Below are 13,308 nucleotides of genomic sequence, written 5' to 3'. Positions count from 1 at the left end.
CCATGTTGTTTTGCTCCTGTGGGAAGGCCCAGTGTCACATGATGGAGTGTTTTATGGCACTAATGAAGTCCAACAGATTTGCCTCTGCGCTGTAACCTGGAAGGCCGGCTGTGTCCGACATCTCCGACGAACTCGTGTCAGGAGGAGGCGTGTCTGATCAGGATGAATTTAATGACGGGTTGCATTGACACACTGTGCTGCGCGTTTATAATCTTAGATGGGTCTGTGGTTATGTTTGATTGTATTATTTTAAATTTGTTAAATAATATTCACAAAACATTTATGGAATCTTAAGCAAAAAAACTGTTTTTTTATTATTATTAATTAAAAATATTTTGACATGTTTAATTGAATGTTTTGTTATTAATCCTTTTTAAATATTATTTTTTATATATAAAATTTAAGTAAAAAACAACAAAAACATTTCTATATTTTTCATACTGTGGAGTGTATACATTGAATACAGGACAATATTTTCTTTAAAAAAAATAGTGTAGGGAACAAATATTACAAATGTATTACTTCTGGTCCGATTCAACATACTAGAAATGTCAAGTCAAGTGCATTGCATTATGGGAAACAGCAAAAGTGTGAGCTGTTTGTATCTTGCACATTTTTTCAAATGTAGTATACCAGCATATTCTGTGTATACTGTTGTAGTTCTGCTACTGTGGTTGCGTGCTATTCTTGACATGTTTCTGGAACACGCTGTGTCTTTGTTGTGGTCTAGCAGGCGGCTAGTGTGAGTGTGAGACGAGGAAGATGACTTACAGACTGCTGTATTCATTTATTTTCGCACCCTGCGATGCACAAGCTTCACTTCCAGATGGCCCCGCGGCCAAACACGACTCTGAATCACTTCCTTCCTGCGGAATAAAGGCTCACAATGATGCAACTGACCTCAGATTCCCTTTTTTTGTGGATTTTATCACATTTGTTTTCATTAACGTGATGTTGCGGTCAACGTATGTTGTTTATTTGAGCCCCAAAATCAAGAAATAATGTTTTCCTTAAGGCAGGAGGACCAGTGAATAGGGTACAAATATTACTAATAGATATTGCCATGCTTTCCCAGTTGATTGATATTTCAGAAAACGTGTGATAAAAAATGTTTAAATTTGCTAATGAGACATTATCTAACATTGAACATTGGGTAAAGCCAAAATTCTTGTCAAAGTCAATGGTTTTTACAGAGGTCATCACTAGTGGCTTTTTTTTATTATTGCCATTGGCCATTAAGTGTCAGAAGTGGGCTTTTATTTTGACAGTGACGGGACTTATTTTGGCAGTGCCTGAACCAGTCCCTTTAAGGCAAGTCATTTCACTCAGCGGCCATCTTTGAAATGCCTCACTGCAGCTATTTCAGTCATGCAAGTACAGCTCCTAAATTTCTTCAATTTGTAATCACCAATGACATCTGACAAAAAACTGTCATAAATTTTGTTTCGAAACGCTCAAATCATGCTGGCTGGACCAGCAAATGCGCATGTGCGGTCCTAAGCGCACTTCAGAACACTTGCTGTTTCTCAATATCCGTTCTTAAGCGATCTTGCGTCCTTGTGTTCTCGTACTACGTCATCAACTCCATCAATTCCAATTCTCATGAACGCAAGTACAGAGGAAGGTACCCGGATGTGTTCTTGATATCGAGGATGCATCGAACACAGACATGAGAGAATCGAACCGTTAGAAATCCCAGAAGACGCTGCGGGCGGTCGATGTACGGAAGCCTGTAAGCTTTAATCTTCTCGTCCTCACTTAAGAGATTCCCACAAATACGTGACAGCTCGTGAAAGTAAACATTTATCCGTTGCTTTTGCTTAATTTTAATGAAGCGATAAAGACCTGAAGAAAGCGGCAGTGTTTTTATTGGCATATTAAAGGGTTAGTTCACCCAAAAATGAAAATTCTGTCAGTTATTACTCACCCTCATGTTGTTCCAGCCCCGTAAGACTTTCGTTCATCTTCGGAACACAAATTAAGATATTTTTTATTAAATCTGAGAGCTGGATCACTCCTCCATAGGCTTCTTAAGGGATCGAAACTGACCAGCCCAAAAGTTATTAAAGACATCGTTAAAATAGTGCGAGTGACTACAGTGGCTCAATCTTAAGTTTATCAAGCGACGAGAATACTTTTTGTGCGCAAAAAAACAAACAAAAATAAAGACTTTATTCAACTAATCATTTCCTTCTCTGTACGGCCGTGATATTTCACGTAGTGATATTGCGCAAAGCTTCTAGGTTTCACGTCACACGCAGGCTCACTATTGGCCGACGCTGGTCATTGCGCAGTTTCACTACTTGAAATCTCGAGGCCCAGAGAAGGAAATGAATAGTTGATTAAAGTCGTTATTTTTGTTTGTTTTTTTGCGCACAAAAAGTGTTCTCGTCAAGAATTGTCATTTTTGGGTGAACTAACCCAACATTAGTTTTGTTACATTTGTTTAATGTTGCATAGGCAACATTAAACAAATGTACTGTAGCTAAAATCTACAGATGCAAAAAGATAAAGTGCAATAAAATACTAGTGTATTTTGGATGTTTTCTTTCCATTAGGTTTAAACACATTATGGAAAGCCCAATATCTCTGACCAGTGCACGAAAAGCAATGTTTTTGCCTGTAGTAAAATTAATCTAATAAGTTATCTTTGTTCTTTTCTCCCTTTTTCCCATCACAGTTTGTCCTTCCGAATGTGCCCACGGTGCCTGTACGCCCCATAAGGAGTGCTGTCACGATCAGTGTCTGGGCGGCTGCTCTTTGCCAGGGAACGCTACCAAATGCGTAGCTTGTCGCAACTTCCTGTTCGGCGAGGCGTGCGTGGAGCGTTGCCCGCTGGGATACTACACCTTCAAGGGATGGCGCTGCGTGTCCTTAAAATTCTGCCAGGACCTCCACAACCAGTGCAAGGGCAAGAGCGGCGACTGCCACGAGTACGTCATCCACAACGGGGCCTGTATCCCAGAATGCCCGTCTGGATACACCACCATGAATTCAACCACGTACGTACTGGCTTTTTGTTTTTAACTGCCAACCGTTAAACAGCATTGCACTTTACAATCAACTCAAATCAGGTTTTGCTCCGATTTCGACTCGAGTTGACGAGGAACAGAGACTTTTCAGCAGCACAGACTGAGATTTAGGAGCCTGAGGTAGATGAATAAATCACAAGAGAAGACAGAGCTGAATTAAAAGGCCGAGACGGTCGCGAGGAGACGCTTTTGTCCACGGCAGGGAATATATCAGGGAATGTTAACTGCAAGAGTCTAGCATTCAGAAATGGGTCTCAAAAGTTCACAGGTCACATTTCACCGTGAAATCACAAGGAAAAGTCAGAAATAATGTTCTGAATTTGAAAGAAAATAAAGACTTTTTAAGGAATATGTAAGTCTTTGTTTTCTTTAAAATGTATAATTATGTAAAATAAATCTAAATTTTATTGTTTATATATATATACTACGTATATTATTTAAAAATATATAATTCAATCATTTTTAATTTTATTAAATTAAATTAACATTTGTTTACTGTTATAAATTTAGAAATGTATGCATTAACGTAATAAGAATTACCATTGAGAATAATAATTATAAAAAAAACCTATAAAATAAAATGTCTGGATACATTATGCAAGCATTGTCACATTTTCTCATTTTTTGCTTGCATAATGTATCCAGACATTTTATTTTATAGGTTTTTTTAATAATTATTATTCTCAATGGCAATTCTTATTACGTTAATGCATACATTTCTAAATTTATAACAGTAAACAAATGTTAATTTAATTTTATAAAATTAAAAATCAAATATGATTGAATTATAATGTTATGTCATTATTAATAAAGTAAAGGATTCATTTATTTAAAATATTTTAATTGTAAAAAAAAAACAATACAATCTAAAATAATCTTAAATAAAATGACTTGCGTATTTTTGGCATTTACATTATTTTTACTCTATTCTATATTAATGCACTTTTTAAATTATTATTAATGGTGATTTGCATTACTGTACAATTCATTTATTAAAATCAATTAAATGATTGAATTATTAAAATAGTAAATTATTTAAAAATGTATTCAAAAATTTTAATTAACGACAATGAGGAAAATGAATTGTCGCTTAATTGTCATGAAAATATTAAATAATTTAAAAGAAAATGAAGCAAAAATATAACTTTTTTGTGTGTGTGTGTGTGTGTGTGCGCTGAAATTTGATGTTTTTGACAGATTTTGTGAGATCCCCCCCCCCCCCCCCCTTTATATAAATGACTAAATCATGTGCTTCAGGCATGAAGCTGCAGTTTCTGGTTAAGGCTGTGATTTGTTTTTGGTCGTTTAGCAAATTAACGAACCGGTTGTCACGCTCAACTTGACCGGGAGAAGATATAACTGTTCTGGAAGTATCATAACATCGTTTAGTCTTTTCGTCAGTCACGGTAAATTGAAAACGAGCAGATTATAATGGCCGGTGTCAAGTGTTAAGAGTGTGATAAAATGCCACCCTGATTATTCCAACAGAGTCATTTGCAATCCGGCGGGATTTGTCAAGCCAAGGGGAAGTATAATGAGCCAAACCAAAACAACATTGCGTGTCGGAAAGCGACATTAGCGGCCTTTTTAAAAAAAATTTTTTAGCCTGAGTCTGTTTGGCTGGCCCGGGAATGTCCGGAAGCTCCCGCACATGCTGGCTTGCACGTCGAGCTTCATGTGTGGGAATTATTAACGCACAAATAAACAGAGAATTAACACTGCGAACGGGACTGAAGCGCAGCCTCGCGGGAACAATGGCAGCCTTTGTTTGCGTTCACTGGGGTCTCGGGGCCTTTAAAAAGGTGGCCTTTGGATTCTTTTGTCTCCACGTCGGAGCGCTGCAGTTGTGGAAGCTTGATGAGATCTCGGTTTTCCAGGAATTTTGTTTTGAAGTGACGTCACTCACTTGTTTTTCTCGTCCGGCCACCTTTCGCCTTTGTGGGAGGCAGTCATGCGGCTGTAAGTCCTGTTTCATAACAGCGAGCCCCATCCTTCCCTGTTATTCTCCAAATGAGAAGAGGGAGCAGCGGGAACCAAAAGGGGACGTAATAAGAAGGGGTTAAAATGCACAAATTCACTGCGAATCTGTGTGGTGTGGACCTCCAAAACTGGAAGGGGAATTAAAGAGTGGGATTATGTGCTTAAAAATCCTGAGAGAGAACACCACTCGTTTGCGAATGACCTGATGTGCTCCGTTAGATTAGCTCAGTTAGCTCTGAAGATTATTTCATCGTTGCGAACAAAACCGTGCACTAAAACATAAAATGGCAGTTTCCTCCCCAGTATTCAGTGGTGTCGCAATACCAAACTACTGCACTTTAACATTAAGTGCGATCTCATAACTCTCATGAATCCAAATAGTGACTGGTGTAATCTGATTCCTGAATGACTCTTATGAGCCGATTCTTTTTAGCGAATCAAAAACATACAATGCGACTAGTGTAATCCGATTCCTCAAAATGACTCTTATGAGCAGATTCTTTGAATTCAAATATACAGCCCTGTTTACATCTGGTATTAAGATGCGTTTTGGTCGATCGGATCACAAGTAGACGAGGGAGACATTCCTGTTTACACATGGTGTTTTAATCCATCTCTTTTGTTCACTTTCAACCACTTCTGTCCTATTTCTTCGAGGGGAGGGTCCATGGGTGGGTAAATGTATGGGTGTTTTTTCAGATCTTTCAATCTAATGGACACATTTACATATGAATGCGCCCGGAGACGACGGAAAAACACGGAGAGTAGCAGCTTTCGTTTCTGCTCTGACAGCCACGAGAGTGTGTTAGAAATCAGGGATGGTGAGAGAACATTGTGCTGGGAACATTTTTCATCCTCAGACCAAACTTGGGTCTCCAGCTGACAACGTTTATATCCTGTAGCGCTAGAACGCTTCCCATAACGTTTACCATTAGGTCTTTAGGCGGAGGGTAGGTGGTCTTTTGTGTCTTATCGAACTCATTCGACCACATTATGTTTACACTACGAAAACCAATCTGGTCGAATGAGTTTTCGACTACCTCTGGAAGTGGTCGAAAGTGGACAAGCATCATAACGTTTTACACCCCATTTACACCTGCATTTGGCATTGTCCACTTGTGATCCGATCGACCAAAACGCATTTTAATACCAGGTGTAAACAGGGCCTATGACTAGTGTAATCTGATTCTGGAATGAATGACTCTTATGAGCTGATTCTTTTTTTAGTGATTCAAAAACATACAGCACATCCAGTATAATATAACTCTCAAAGGAATGAGAAGGAATGTTTTTAAAGCGAATCAAAAAGCTTAAAGTTTATTAATCAAATAACAATGTGTAGTTAAAGATAAGTATTTTGATCAGTAGTGTTATATAAATGCAACTTTAAGTTCAAAAACTTTATTTTTGTTTGTTATGTGTAATGTATATTTAAGGCCAAATATTTGATTGCCTAAAAAATATGTATATGTAAATATACACATGTAAATGATATATACAATGTATATATATGTATTGTGTGTGTGTGTATGTGTATATATATATATATATATATATATATATATATATACACACACTGTTTGTAAATAATATACACTGTATATACACATACATGTGTGTGTATATATACACGCATATAAACACAAACACGTAATAATATATTACGTTTTTTTTTTTTTTATATATATATATAAGTCTGCCGTTCTTGACCTGTTTTTTTGGTGTAAAGTCGAATATGAAAGCTCTAAATTAATTTGGAAAAATAGCAGTGAATTCCTCTCCCACCCATTGCTGCATTTTAGCAAGATTTGAGTGAGATTACATAACGTTACTCTCTTGTTTTGTCAAAAAGTGATCAAATTAAGCAACAGAATTATACAGATCAGGGATTCATTACGCGATTATTTCTTTCCACTGTATCTTTCAGTGCAATTGCCCATTCTTGCGTCAAAAGGCCTCATCTTCATATGGGACAGGCAGAGCGGGTGTTTGCCGTGATGTGGAGCTTGCATACTTCAAGGCCAACACAACTATCTGTGGTATTTTGTTTTGTCTCAGTGGGATTGTTTTCACGTTTGCCCTCAGTGGCCCTTTCAATTCAGATGCATTGCAGCATTACAGCTTGAATGGAGCCCACGATACCGTTACACCGTATTTGGGATCGTTCCAAACACAACAACAGCGCAGGTGACATGAGGGAACAATATGTTTGGGCAATCGTAAAAAGTCGTGCCAGCTGGTGACATCATCGAGTATGCATTTTTAAAGCAACAGCCAGACGTGTCTTTGCTCTTAATTAAAAACATGACTGTCATGCTTTCAGGTTGAACTGCACGCCATGTGCCGGTCGATGTCCCAAACTGTGTACGGGGGTGAAGACTGTGGACTCGGTCACCGCCGCTCAGGCTCTGCGGGGCTGTACGGTCCTCAACGGCAGTCTGATCATCAAGATCAGCGGAGGAAGTGAGTATTGGACACTTTGAAATGTCTTTGAAAGCATATTCATTGCATTTACGTACATGAATTTTTGTCTGTTTCTTCAAAATCCTTTGCACTTTTTTTCTGTTAGTTTTAATTTATTATTCATTATATATAAAAAAGCAATTAATAAAGAATAATATAATATTTAAAATGTTATATTGTATTATTATTAAATAGAATAAGATTCTATTAAGATTCTTATATTTTTTATTTATTTAAAAAAAAAATATATATATATATATATATAAATCAGACAACGGAATATAAAAATAAATGGCTAATAATTATATTTTTGTATAATAATTTGTATAACGAATAATAATAAATACAAAAATATTTTTTAATAAAAATGCAATTTAAAATTAAAAATACAGTTTATTTATAATTTTATTTATTTATAAGGATATAATGTAACATAACGTTTTAAACGCATTCATTATAAAAACCTAAAACATTTATCTTAAATAACTAGACAGCTGAAAATAAAATAAAATGTATGTAAAAATTAAATACAAATATGTAAAATATTTATATAATAAAGTTATTTATAATATTATGTATTTATAAATATATATTAAAATATTTGTATAGATAAAACAAGATTTTATTTATAGATAAAAAGATTTTATTTGTCAGTTTTCTTTATTTTATTATTACATATTTTTTAATGTTTAAAAAAAATCTTTGCAATGGGTTGATTTTAGCCTGTTTTATCCTTTAGCCAAATTTCTGACAGTTTTCAGAATACTAAGAATTGTAATGTTATATTTATATTAAACCATTATAAATGCTTATTGGGCCAATTATTTGAACTCCAAAAAATCTTTATTTAAAAAAAAAAAAACTAAATTAATACATATTATTATTTAAAAATATATAGAGAGATTATTATTATTAAGGAAAAATAAATCCATTCCAAATACATAAAATATTTATAGAATATTAGTAATTTTATATATTTATTAAAAAAATGTAAAAACTGTATTTAGAAATTGAGCATCATTATACAAAACTGTTTTAAATTTCTGATTGCTATGATTGACCAATTAGAGTCAAGCATTTCAGATAGCCGTATAAGTAGTTTGTTTTTGCATACAGTAATATGCATCTAAATAGCAGTATGTGTGAAATGAAATCGTGTGAAGTTTCATACATATAAAAACACATGTTCTGTTCCTCAGACAATATCGCGGCGGAGCTGGAGTCCAGTCTGGGTCAGCTGGAGGAGATCACGGGTTACCTGAGCATCCGCAGAGCCTACGCTCTCGTCTCCCTCTCCTTCTTCCGCAAGCTGCGTGTTATTCGCGGGGAAGCGCTGGAAGCCGGGTATGTAAGACATCACTGCTGAGCTGTGTTGTTGGAGTTACAAGTGACTGTCATTTGTAGTGATTGATTTATTGAATTGCCAATGTCTTGTTCTCAGCGCTGTCAAAATAAAAGTTCTGCACGCTGTCAAAATAAACATCGGCCAAACAAAAAAACATACCGATACCGATAATTGAAAAAAATGCTGTATGTATTGGTCGACTACTAGTAATTTGCATTGTGTACGGTCATTCTTTCTAGGAACTATTCGTTCTACGCCATGGACAACCAGAACTTGCGGCAACTGTGGGACTGGTCCAAACACAACCTCACCATCCTCAACAGCAGGATGTTTTTCCTCCACAACACCAAACTCTGCAAGTCTGAGATCCTCCGGATGGAAGAGGTGACCGGGACCAAGGACAGGATCCCTAAAAACGATATCAGCATCCCAGCTTATGGAGACCAGGCCTTCTGTAAGACCCACAGTGCTTTTGGTTTCACTGGAGCTTGAGCTTTGTCAAACCAGACCTCATATCGAACCTCTCTTACAGGTGAAAACCAAGTTCTGGAATTTACACAAATCCGCACATCCCACGACAAGATCCTCATCAGGTGGGAGCCGTTTTGGCCCTCAGACTTCAGAGACCTGCTGGGATTCATGGTCTTCTATAAGGAAGCGTGAGTTTTTTCATCTCTTTTATACTTGACTATCGGGATATTGCCTTGATCTGACCCAAATGAAGCCTGAAATTTAAAAGGTGTCACATCTGAACCACCTGAAGCCATCCTATGTTGTTCCTGGACTCTTAACTTAACCATAAACTGACCCTGATTTAGAAACAATGTTATTATAGTTTTGAAAATGTCACACGTTAATTTTTTTATTTAGGTTGTATTTAGATTTTCAGTTTGGTTGAAATTGTTACTTTTATTTATACATAGTCATATTCCAAACATAAACACAAAATAATTCTAAGTTTTGGTTTTATTTACTTATAATGTTTACAAAAGTATTATTAAAATACTATTTATATATTATTTATTTAACTGTTATTAATGAATACAAATTATATTTTATGTCATACTCGTTTTTACATTTTTCTTTAAATTGCTTTGAACTTGAAAGCGTTAAAATTATTTTATTTTAAATATAAAAATATTCATTATCATTAGTTAGTAGTAAAATTATATATTATTAGAATTCGCTAATAAAAATGTTGTACCATGTCCTCCTTCTGTAAACTGCTTTAAACATTGAAAGCATGAGATTTTTTTTTTTTTTTTTAGAATTCGCTAATAAATATTAAATAATAAATTAAATAAATTATTATATATTTAATTATGATTAATAATTATTACTAAACACGTTTTAATTATAATTGTGATTACTTAGTTAAATATATAACTAAATATTATAAAAAATATAAATAACTTTTTATATTTAATAGTTAATCTTGAGTAAATTGCTTTAACCATTGAAAGAATGTAAAACCTAACTATTTTAATACTTAACAAAAGTAATAATTTAATAATAATCAATTAATAAACTTAATTAATTACATTTTTGTATATTTCATTATAATTAGTTAATAAAAATGTTGAAAGTACTTTTTTCTCAATAATTATATATTATTATATTTAACAGTAATTAGTTCATTAAAAAAGTTCCCAAGTGCTACGTGTATAAAGTACATCATCTATGAAAACATGAAAATAAATATATTGTCTCTTCTCCCATTCAGTCCCTATAAGAACGTGACTGAATATGACGGACAGGACGCCTGTGGCTCTAACAGTTGGGCGATAGCTGACGTGGAGCCTCCGCAGCGCGTCACCGAGGGCAACCAGATAGAGCCGGGTCACCTCGTCATGCCTCTGAAGCCCTGGACCCAGTACGCCATCATGGTCAAAACCCAACTCGCCGCCTCTGACGACCACCAGGTCCGCGGGGCCAAGACCGAGATCATCTACGTGCGCACCAACGCCACGCGTAAGTTATAGCAGCTGTCTGGGACCTGAGGACGTGTTTTATCAGGAGGAGTTTCTTCTCATTATTTTGGTTCTTAAGCAACAACAAGCAATAAGATATAAGATATACACACAAATATACATGTAATTGTAATAAATATATAACTATAATAATTGAATGATTTGGAGGGGTGTCCCAATACTTTTGGTAATATAGTATATATACATACATATATATCCATAAATATGTTACAAATGCATATTCAATTATAATTGTATTAAATTATTATTATATATACATTTTATTATTTTATAATATTTTTATACATATAATTGTAATTATAATGAATGTACAATTTTAATGTAAATTAATTTAAAATTGCAATGTGTGTATATATGTACGCAACCGTTTCTTCTCAGTCCATCAGCCCTGTAGCGTGATGTGAATGAACTGACTCGTGAAAGCTTGTCATCTGAGAACCGAAAGCTGAAGCTGCTCTGTTTCTAATGTGTAACAGGACCCTCAGTGCCACTGGACCCCATTTCCCGGTCCAACTCCTCCACGCAGATCATTCTGAAGTGGAAGCCGCCCTCCGATCCCAACGGAAACATCACCCACTACATCGTCTTCTGCCAGAAGCAGAACGAGGACATCACGCACTACAAGTTCGACTACTGCCAGCAAGGTAGATTACCAGTATGTTTGTGTGCCTTCAAGCTCCGCCTGTACCGTTAGACGTCCAATTGCTCATTAAGTTCTTTGTGTCCACTATACAGGGATGAAAGTGCCGTCCCATACGCCTACACACCATGACATTGAAGAAGACCAGAAGTGGAACCAAACGGAGGTGCCCGACGAGAAGGGGCGCTGCTGCGCCTGCCCCAAAACAGAGACGCAGCTGAAGAAAGAAGCAGAAGAGTCTGAGTTCCGCAAGACCTTTGAGAACTACCTCCACAATGAAGTGTTTGAGCCCAGGTACACAACACGACAGGGATTTATGCATTTATAACGGTCCTTGTCCTGGCATCAGCGGTCATTTCCTTGTAAATTACATTTTCACGTAGACTTAAAAATACACAGTACATATGTCATATGTGTCAGCAGAATACTGATAAACTGGTCATTATTTTAATGTTATGACAGGTGACTGATAAGTAGCTGATAACTTTTATATAAAAATATATTATAATATAAAAGTTTTCTTTTTTTTAATCAGTTTTAATTTTAGTTTAGTTCTTGTTAATGACTCTCCCTCCCTCTCTCTCTCTCTCTCTCTATATATATATATATATATATATACACAATATATAGTAATTTTATAATATGATACTGTTTTTATTATCTTTTTATAATCATCTTTATTATCAGCTATTTAATATTTTAATAGTTTTGTTATACTTTTTTAACAGTATACTATAATTAACAGTTTAATTTATATCTGATATTTATATTTTATTGCAGCTTTATTTCAAATAAGAAAAATGTTTTAATAGTGAATACTTTTAATTCTGTTTGTATCAGCTATTTATAATTTATCAGCTATTTATTTAATATTAACTATTTGTATTCTTAATACAGTTGTAAGTAATTATATTATAATTTGTATTTAAAAAATATATTAAATGAATAGAATTTTTTCAACCTGTATTAAATGTGATTATTACAATTAATCACTATTTTATATGTAGTTAAACGCAGATGACTACACAATTGCTCCCATTTATAACCATTTTGTAAGCCAACTTTAATGCAGAAACACAAAGCACGATATGCTCCGTCCATCTGCCACATTGGTCACTCTGTACATGGTACACCTTGTGCATTTCCTCTGAAGCGATTAATGGTTCCTGTCCATTCTTCCCTGTAAGCACCATCCCGTAGGGACGTATTTTCGTATGTGCCAGTCTGGAAAGCAGCCATGAGGACTGCCATGAGTATCTTGCTGTGGGTTAATCCTGTGCAGAGTCCCATGAATAGATCGCTGTAGTATTAAATGGGCCCTTACTGTTCTGTTGAACATCAAGGATCTATAGCGCCATCTACTTGCTTATTGCCACATTGCAGCTTATTCAGCAAGTGACCATTTGACCATGTAAATTACTGATTTTACTATAAATATTGGCAGTACAATTTAGTTTTTTAAAGCTGGCCAGAAAACACAACTAACCCTTTATTGTGTAGCATTGGAGCTAAACCAGTTGTTTATTTAGGTCTGTTCGCTCTGACTGAAACTCATTTTTCACTGTCAACCCGCAGGCCCCACCGACGGCGTCGCTCAGTGGGCGTAGCCAATGCTACGTTGCCAAATTTTGCGATCACACCGTCCAGCCTGCCCAACTTTGCCACCACTTCAATCCCAGAGGAGGACAAGAGCCGGAAGATGGTGTTCAAAGCCAGCTCCAAAGAGTCCACGGTCATCTCCGGCCTGCTCCACTTCACCAGCTACCAGATCGAGATCCAGGCCTGCAACCACCCCACAGACCAGAACCGCTGCAGCATGCCTACATACGTCAACGCCCGCACGCTGCCTGAACGTAA

General features: G+C 35.8%; 1 protein-coding gene across 1 annotated transcript in view; it reads left to right on the top strand.

Annotated features, from left to right (window-relative positions):
* The window catches only part of insrb (insulin receptor b), a 75,009-nt gene that overhangs the window by 55,877 nt on the left and 5,824 nt on the right, over window positions 1-13,308 (top strand). Inside the window, exons 3-11 of the mRNA XM_056271883.1 lie at window positions 2,681-3,002; window positions 7,336-7,475; window positions 8,675-8,819; window positions 9,060-9,274; window positions 9,353-9,479; window positions 10,544-10,791; window positions 11,288-11,455; window positions 11,547-11,745; window positions 13,027-13,304. Coding sequence (XP_056127858.1) covers window positions 2,681-3,002; window positions 7,336-7,475; window positions 8,675-8,819; window positions 9,060-9,274; window positions 9,353-9,479; window positions 10,544-10,791; window positions 11,288-11,455; window positions 11,547-11,745; window positions 13,027-13,304 — 1,842 coding nt within the window. The remainder of the gene's footprint in view (window positions 1-2,680; window positions 3,003-7,335; window positions 7,476-8,674; window positions 8,820-9,059; window positions 9,275-9,352; window positions 9,480-10,543; window positions 10,792-11,287; window positions 11,456-11,546; window positions 11,746-13,026; window positions 13,305-13,308) is intronic.

Source organism: Rhinichthys klamathensis, unplaced genomic scaffold (genome assembly GCF_029890125.1).
Source record: "Rhinichthys klamathensis goyatoka isolate OS25496 unplaced genomic scaffold, OSU_Roscu_1.1 h1tg000327l_1, whole genome shotgun sequence".
Classification (NCBI taxonomy): Eukaryota; Metazoa; Chordata; class Actinopteri; order Cypriniformes; family Leuciscidae; genus Rhinichthys; species Rhinichthys klamathensis.
The sequence above is the reverse complement of the archived record's forward strand: the minus strand, read 5'-3'. Positions and strand labels throughout refer to the sequence as shown.